Raw genomic sequence first — 8,825 nt, 5'->3', positions numbered from 1 at the left:
TCTATTAAATGTCTCAGATTTTTATGGTTATGAAAAATAAATAGATGAGTTTTTTAATATGGTTTCTATGCCACACAAAGCTATGATATTAATAAGCAAATGGAGTAAACGTTACCATTAGATGGGTAATAATTTTTGGGTTAACACACCTGTAATTAGCATTAAAGTCTTTTAAACAGACTTTTTATTTTCAAAGTCAGGTCTACAATCTGTATATATTCAAAGTCAGGTCTACAATCTGTATATATTCAAAGTCAGGTCTACAATCTGTATATATAACTAGTTCTTTAAAATTTTGGAAGACTAATTTCTCTGATGAGAACGAAATACAAATATAAGGGGATGTTGATGAGGGAGAGGTCTAACTGGTGAAGGACCTATGGTCTTGGTTCTATCACGCCCCAATTTACTACAGTATATCGACACTCATAGAGTGAGCGAGCTGGGTTCATTACTGCGTTCCATGCATCCTTTTTTTTTTCTCTGGTATATTTAGCAATAACTATGCCTTAGAATTGGTGCTATAGGAGCATTTCATGGAGCGACACAGGTCGAGCCCAGAAATGGATTTTTCCTTCGTCAAAATCCCTTAATACGGGTGCAAAATGGCTAGTAAAACAACTCGGAGCATCCAAGAAGTATTTTCCACAAAAGCAATACAAATCATCCATGTATACATTAGGAAGATGAGCAGGTATTTATTACTTTTTGAATATAGCCGATCTATAATATCTCAACTCTTCGATGCTTTCCTTTATATCGTCAAGAGCTCTGTGTGAGAGTTTCTTGGCGGGTGCATTTGTGAAATCCTCAGGATACCAGCGTCTGTAAATAAAAAATAAATTTTCTTAAAGATATTTCCACAGTCAAAAATACCTACCATAACAAAAGTGGAAAATAGTATAACATGTCACGCCCTAAATGCAGTTCAAAATCATGTAAATTTTTTGAGTGTGAGTGAGTGAGTTAATTTGTTTTAACATTGCATGATCAACAAAACCAAATTGCAGAGAGGCTCACCATATCACTTGCTGGAAAACCACTAAGCTGCTATTTTAGTGCAAGGGGAAATGGAAAGTATTCAACACAATGAGTTACAGCTAACCTCAATAATTACAGGAAAGAATAATCAAATTAAATGATTACAAAATTTGACAGAACGCTTATAAAAAATAATTTTATCCCTTAAACCAACGCTTCTTAAAAAAATGTTTGATCTATTTCCTGATGTGCACATCAAAAATCCATGACCAATATACAATTTTCCTAAAATTACCTGAAAATCCCTGTGTTGATAAATCTCATGGGGAAACAATTTATTTCAATTAACTGTATTATTTTGTTTCATTATTCCATATAAATTTATTCTGCCTTTTAGTTATTTTTTTTTTTTTATTAAGGTTACATAATTCTTAGTGTGAAACTCTAATAATTTTATTGATGATTTAGCAGCTGCATCAGCTCTTTTGTTAATATCAACTCCAACATGGCATATTTCAATATTTACCCCAACGAAATGAATTTGCTACGGGTCTCCCTGTCATGATGCTTCTCGAATCAGAATCGATGACAAATTAAACTTGTCTTCAATTATTTCAATGTTAATTACTCACAAAATGACTGCTAGTTTAGACATAAGTACTGATATTTTGGTAGGTAATGAGAAATGACTTTTGTCTGAGGATATTGTAACACAGCCAACAACCATCAAGGATTTTGAAAAATCTGTATACTGTATATTGCATAATGGGCCAGTAAAACTTATAAAAATTTCCCAATTTTCTTTCCTTTCACAAGACACATGCCACGTGTAAAGTGGCCTTTGTTATTTCAAGTTATTTGAAGTTGAACTAGTCCCTGCATTCTTGACATCACAAGTCAGTGGAGAAGAAACTCCTTGTAAACAAATTGTAATTCAGCTGGTCAGAGATGTCCACACCTCCCATATAGTTTATTTGAGTTTATTTGCTGCCTCACGACCAATGGCCTTTGCATTCATTTCTTCATAAACAAACTTTTCCCTCCGTCTGAATATTTGTTTCTGAATGGGCTGCTCAGTGCTAGCAATAGAAACAATGGTAATCAAGCTGATTAGCCTGATATCCTGCCTGCACTTGACAGAGGAGTTATCTTCCCTCCGGAAGGCCATCTTCTCCATCATGCAGACTAATTTTTTGCCATGGTCTTCAGGCAGTTCCTTACACTTCTCACAAGACAGAGAGTGCCCAAAATTTGTTGCGTCTTCATAAATCTCTTGAGTGAGGTTAACAGAATTATAAAGTTATCAATGAAGACATAGTAACCTTTGTCTAAATGCTGATCCTCAAGTTTGAATACAAAGTCACGCATATAAAGACACCGCAGTGAATGATGAATTAAAGGACATAGCTTGACAGACTAGCACAGAAAGTAAAATTTTATGCAGTTCTTTACAAGTTTTAGCAGGTTATATACACCTTCAACATTCCTTCGTGCAAAGATTTTTAGGGATATACCGAGAGTCGGGTATCTTTCCTTGATGTCCTGCATAACTGGACTTATTGGTATTATCCTTTGGTATGGGTCACCTTATGTGTGATAGTACTCAAATGGCATGTGTGTCATTGTTGCCAAAAATTATGACATGGATTAAGTTTTGATCTTTACATCATCATTTGGAGCAAATAAAAATCCCCATTCACATGACAATACCTAGATATTGCATCCACTCCAAAGTGACATTGATGATGTCTTCAGGAGTGGCATCTATTCACTGCTGGACATAAAGCAGTAAGTGGTGGAGGACAGTTAGCTTTTTTGTCTGCTGACAAAGAAGAGGAAGTTTATCACAGGGCTGCCACAGCAAGGCCACTCTTCTCCTTTTCCATGTATTTAGTGTAGTCTTTTGTTTCCTTCAATAGGTAATAAAGGAGTTTGGTCATAAAAAAACCAATGTAAAAATCCAGAGGAGTGGTGAGGATAGGTCCCAGCTATTCTCGAGGTAGCTGTGATAGGATGCGTGGGTGGCAATGTCTTGTCTTTGGGCCATCTGTCATCTTTGAAGCTTAGTCCAGATAGATTGTGGCACTATGCAAGAGAAAAGCTGACCAATGTTGATCCCTTGATCCTTCTCTGGTTTACTACCCACGTCCCCTACTCAATGCGTGCGTCTTAACTGCTACAGCTGTCTCTTCAACACCTGTATACTCATCTGCTTCAACCAAACTCTGATTGTCACTCATTTTAACCATCACCATCGATAACCTGTTCATCATCTATTTTTTTTTTCTTTTACAATCAGGGCTTTTTTGTTCTTTGCAGTATGTTTATTTCCTTTTTTGTAAAGTTATTGCTATGGAAATAAATTCCCCGTTTCTTATCTTGGAACCTATTTTCTTTATTATCACTCTCATTTTAGTCCTGTCTCCCTCATCAGATATGAGCTCCTTTATAGCATTATCAATTTCATTGTTATCACTTTCAGTCTCCATAATAAGGCTTAAGTTTTAAAGGAGTCAGTGTGGCACCTTAATACAGTTTAGAATGTGCATGAATGCTTTCGAGACATACAGAATCTTACTTTACACGTAACTTGATGGCTCCACTCGCACTTTGTTGCCAAGATCACTAACATTGTTGTTAAAATAGGGAAATGTTGTGTCGCTTCAACTCGAGCATTAACAATATTCTAAACAGATGAAATGATCTAGCCCTTCCAAGAGTCAAGTTTTGGGTTGTTCTCAGTTGCTTCCAAAGTCATGGCAAATGTCCTTCAAAGGTAGTAGAGCTTGAAAGAGGAAATGAGTCCTTGTCCATAGGCTGCAAAAGGACAGTGGTATTGGGTGAAGGATAAACCACCTTAATATTTGCATTCCATTTCAATCTTTCATTTAACGGTGTGGTCATCTCGTCTTCCAATCACAAACACTTCTCAACAGCACAATTTTAATAAACACCACCCAAACACTAAATGTAACACACACTCTTACTTTCAAACTATTGGCACAATACACGTTATTCCACTCCATAATATAAACATGCCACGATGATAAATTATTCACAGCTACCAAAATCTCTTGAAAAGGCATTATTCCAGGCCGGCACATTGCTTCAATTCCTTACTATATTTAGGGTTCATCAAACCAATTGTTCTCGTCTCTTACACTGGATTTCAATACTGTATTTTGTTTTTCAGTTAAAAATCTAAAATTTTAAGTAATTTTTATTTTTCCCAACACACTTACCGAGACCAGTGACTCCTATAGAAAGTAGTTCGAGGCAAGTATTCGTGTTGGAACAAATTTTTCGTTCAAATTGCTGTTACTGATACTGATACAAGGGTATCAGATAACACATTTACAGCAAATAAAAACTACAGAAAAATCTTTACAACAAATGCTTTCTTACAAAAAGATAGTACTTGAAATTACAAAAACATTATCCATAATATATGTAACATACCTGCACAATTCTTTAACAGTAGATACATCAACAATACGATAATGAAGATGCTTCATCAATTTAGGCATATATTTATCCAGAAAACGTTTGTCAGCATGTACTGAATTCCCAGCCAAAGGAGCTTTTCCTGAAATATATAATTTTCAAATTAACCCTTATAAACATAAAACATTTTTAATAATAGATGTCAATTCATGAAATATCTTTCATAACTTTATTATGCTTATAATTTTACATACTGCACAATTCTGTTTAGATTAGTAATGGAGTAATATACACATTAAATTTAAGCTTCTACATTCATTTTAGTAGTCAAGTTCAATGTGGTTGAATTTTAACTGTCGTTGGATTTTTGTGGCGTTGAAAACTATACATTTTGGGAAACCTCATGTTTGCCATCTTGGGTTTCAAATCTCTATAATATCACTGAAAGTTAGAAGAGTAGCTGGAGATATGCAACTCACGAGCAGGCACCAAAATAACATATGGCTCCATTCTAAAGAGCAAGGGCCATAGCTCGTTTCCCACCAACCCATGGTTATCAGCTGTGCTTCACGACATTGTCGAAAGATGTCAGCTTCTCAATATGGCATACCAAAGTACCCCCAACAAGTAGAATACGTAAAGGAGGGCATCCTAGCTCATCCAACACATGGCCAACGCCAACAGAAAAAGTGCACTGGTCTGTGCATCTCTGATCACTCTGGGTACCAGGGTAGCTTTACTGATCACCATCCCTTGGCCCCCATGGGGCTGGTAGCCATCCACCTCTCAAAAGAAAGCTCTAGTCCTAAGGGACTTACTAAGATCCTTCTTCCCAGACTTATTCAACCTCTTTTCAAGTCCGAATAAGGAGACAAGCATACATACTTCTTCCTTTTACCATCTTTCCTCCTACATTAACTGACTTCTGAGTCGAGATCTGAGCAACCATCAATGATGATGCTCACCCAAGAGGGGTAACCACAGAGGTTGCTCTGTTAGTTACCACAACACGGGGTCATTGTCACAGGTGAAGCAGTATGCACTCTTGTTGGCACTGTTAACTCAAGACATTTGCCTTTGAGAAGGCATCACAGGCACAGGGCTAATGAGCCTAGTGGAAACTTTCTTACAGCCTTCAAACACTGGTTTTGCTGACTCAGGGACAATGCTATCAAGGGGAAATGTTCTTATGCCCTACAGACACTGGCATCTCTGACACTGGGGTATCTTTACGCACCTTACTGTGACTTTCTTTTCGTGCCAGGCACTGGGGTTACAGGCAGCACATTCTCTGGTTTTAGAGCCGCCTTGGGTCTTATGCTAACTAGCTTATTTAGTCACCAATGGTTTCATTGGCATTGGAGACAAAGGAAGCAAAGTAGCGTTGACTATCAGCTCCTTCAAGAAAGACATGCCGAGCCTATCTGCAAAACCTAAGGAAAACCAGTAGATCAAACTCACTGTCGGCATTCTGCACAGCAATCAGACTGGGAGAGCCCCACACATACCACACCCTGAAAAACTTACCTTATGTATATCCATGTTTGCCAAGTTCCCGACGCATACTTCCCATGGACCAAACTAGAGGCTTATATCCAGAAGCTACAATGGGTAGATAAGTGCCATATAGTTTTTTCAGCCTTCTCTTGGTTGTTTCCCAGGATGAAGCCAGAGAATCTCAAGCCTCCTATTTCCCTCCTTAAAGCAAATGCTTGCCACTGCATGGGAGGCAACAATCTACCCTTGGCAGTGGGATGACTGAACAATCATAGCCCCCTACAAGAAGTTCAGTGTGGGGCTCTATAGATGGTTTAGCTATAAACCTGTTACAGCATCCATCCTTTCCCTTACATTTATGAACATCGTACATCCCTTCCGTGATTGTGTAAGAGAAGACAAAATTAAGACTGACAGGGAAGTAGAGGGGATACTCGCCTCGCTCACAACCTGTTGTGAAGTACTCCATTAACATATTCAATAGCCATTCCCAATTTGGTAGGACGAATAGTTTTTATATGCATAGGAACAAAGAAATTCTTGAAGGGTAGTAACTTCAGAAAAATGATGATCATTAATGGATGGGCTAGCAGTGCTATGCAGTCATACTGGGAGTGACTTTTTGGGACTGGAATAGTTTGAATGATGGGAGACAGAAGATAAATAATTAGTTGGCAAAAGGAAAAAGGGGAAGAGGAAGAATATTGTGCAGGGTAATAAATGAGGGAGAGGGAATAAATATTACCCAAGGCTGTAGGCAAAGAGAGAAGGAATATTACTGAAGAGGACTCATTCAGTTTGATAGTTATGGATGGTAGTGGTTTAGACAAAGTGCATGACATAATGAAGAAAACTCATAATTTTGTTTAAAAATGGTTTGAGGATCAACGAAATTTAAATCACCACCTCAACTGCTTATTTATAAGATAAAAATATATGGCACCTTTTTTCTTACATAACATCAAAACCTTTGACGAGGACTTTACCTTTTTCTGTATGCTGTGCTACAAACTGCAGCAGTTGATCTTCTGCAGCTGCAAGGCTGATCTTACTACTGCGACATTTATCTGTTAAGCCTGACTAAATAAAAGAAAAAAAGTTAGTGAAACTACAATACAGAGTATCTTATACCGTACATATGCTAAATCAACTTCATCAAATATAAAATTTTGAAAACCTCTTAACATCATAACTGCTTTTCCAAATGATACATCCTCATCAATGAGATTGATGTTTACAGAGTAACATAACTCAACACACCACTTTATATAGTACTGAAAATACTTTTAAAATTGCCCTTGTTTACCAAAGTACTGGACAATGAGTATGGCAAAATATACTTTCTGGAGATTGTATGTACATCTGAATGAGAGAAAGGGGGAAGATTCCTAATGAATGAATAATTGATAATTTTTGCAAGAGTACTGTATAGGTTACATTATTAGAGCATAGCATCACAGATTAAAAGTCATTTGCATTTTCCCTACTATACAAACTTGAGTCCTTAGATTAGGCGAATGTCTTCACCAGAGCTTAAAGAGCTGTTGAATCATTAACCAGGTTAAGTGCAGTTGATAGCAAGAGGTACTGTAGGTGGTGGTAGCAAACAACCTGTCTGACTCTATCACGTCAGTTTTGATCCAAGTAACATAACTTGAAAGGACTCACGTTTATATAGCCAGGAAATTACAAACAATCTCTAAATCTTGTATTTTGTTCCTTTGTAGATACAAACTTTTGTCCTTTAATTAGGAGACATTCTAGGAGGAAGTCCACTAGATCCAGACAGGAAGGTTCTTCTCTCTTCATCCTTCCTGGCCACGTACGGGATCAAAGGAGGCGACTACATAAAGCTCCTAACAACTTCAACTAGAGATGTAGAAGTCGTTAGGGTCTCTGCCAGTATTGACCCAAAAGGGAGTCAGTATGGAGTTACGTAAAACCTATCTCTATTCAAGGGAGATAACATAGGAAGTGTCAAACAAGTTATATCTAGAGGAATATGAATGGAAGACACTTGCCCATCAGATGGATGAGTTGCTTCTTGGCAGAGTGTAGCATGCCTAAAAGGCACTCTAATGATGATGGCATTCTGAAAAGAATTGGTTCAGCCGAGAGGGAGAGAGAACCTCCTTGCCTCTCAGGAAGACCCTAACGAGACAACGAGAGAGGACTGGAGAACAGTCGTAGGCAATTTCTAGAGCGAGAATCCAGAACTGGATCACCTGTCACCATAGCCAGAGATGGAAACTGGGAGGAATGTCTAGACTGGATCCAGATAGGGGATGAAGAGGTAAAGATGCAAAGTTATTAAGCAGTCTTGTATCAAACATTTTGAAATGGCCTTGAGGAATGGTTCCAACTTTTTTCTTCCAGACACTGATAGCCCTCCATCACAGTATCATGTCCTATTATTATTATTGTTATTACTAGACAAGTTACAACCCTAGTTGGAAAAGCAAGATGCTATAAGCCCTTGGGCTCCAACAGAGAAAAATCTCTGCCTGGCAATATCTTGGATGGGAGTTTGAGACCTGTTGAAGCTCGATAGCTTCTAGAACTATCTGCAACCTCACTGTCCTTGTGAAATAAGGATGGTTGGGTTTTGGTGAGCATATAGGTCTACCTACAGAATCAACAACAGCCACTGCTTAGCCACCCCTGGTCATAGCTTAATGTGGGGGGGGGGGGCCTTGGGCACTGATATTTATAAATGGTCAATCTCTATGGCATTGTCCTGTCCCTTGCTTCTGCCATTTGTGAGCAACCTTTAAACCCTATAAGAAGCAACATGGCAGGCTGGTTTATGATCATGGGATTAACTTCCTTTTTCTTCACCTTGGAGTTCCGTATGCTTGGGGTATGAAGTCAAATTCAGTCACTGATATTTTGACTGTTACAGT

The 8,825-nt window shown here is 38.0% G+C and overlaps 1 protein-coding gene across 1 annotated transcript in view; it reads right to left on the bottom strand.

Annotated features, from left to right (window-relative positions):
• Positions 1-625: 625 nt before the first annotated feature.
• The window catches only part of LOC137654763 (probable oligoribonuclease), a 160,426-nt gene continuing 152,226 nt past the window's right edge, over positions 626-8,825 (bottom strand). The window contains exons 3-5 of the mRNA XM_068388697.1: positions 6,909-7,002; positions 4,441-4,567; positions 626-825 (exon numbers count right to left, since the gene is read on the bottom strand). Coding sequence (XP_068244798.1) covers positions 702-825; positions 4,441-4,567; positions 6,909-7,002 — 345 coding nt within the window. The 3' untranslated portion in view covers positions 626-701. The remainder of the gene's footprint in view (positions 826-4,440; positions 4,568-6,908; positions 7,003-8,825) is intronic.

This window comes from Palaemon carinicauda, chromosome 15 (genome assembly GCF_036898095.1).
Source record: "Palaemon carinicauda isolate YSFRI2023 chromosome 15, ASM3689809v2, whole genome shotgun sequence".
Classification (NCBI taxonomy): Eukaryota; Metazoa; Arthropoda; class Malacostraca; order Decapoda; family Palaemonidae; genus Palaemon; species Palaemon carinicauda.
Note: the sequence above shows the minus strand (reverse complement) of the source record. Positions and strands in the feature narration are given on the sequence as shown.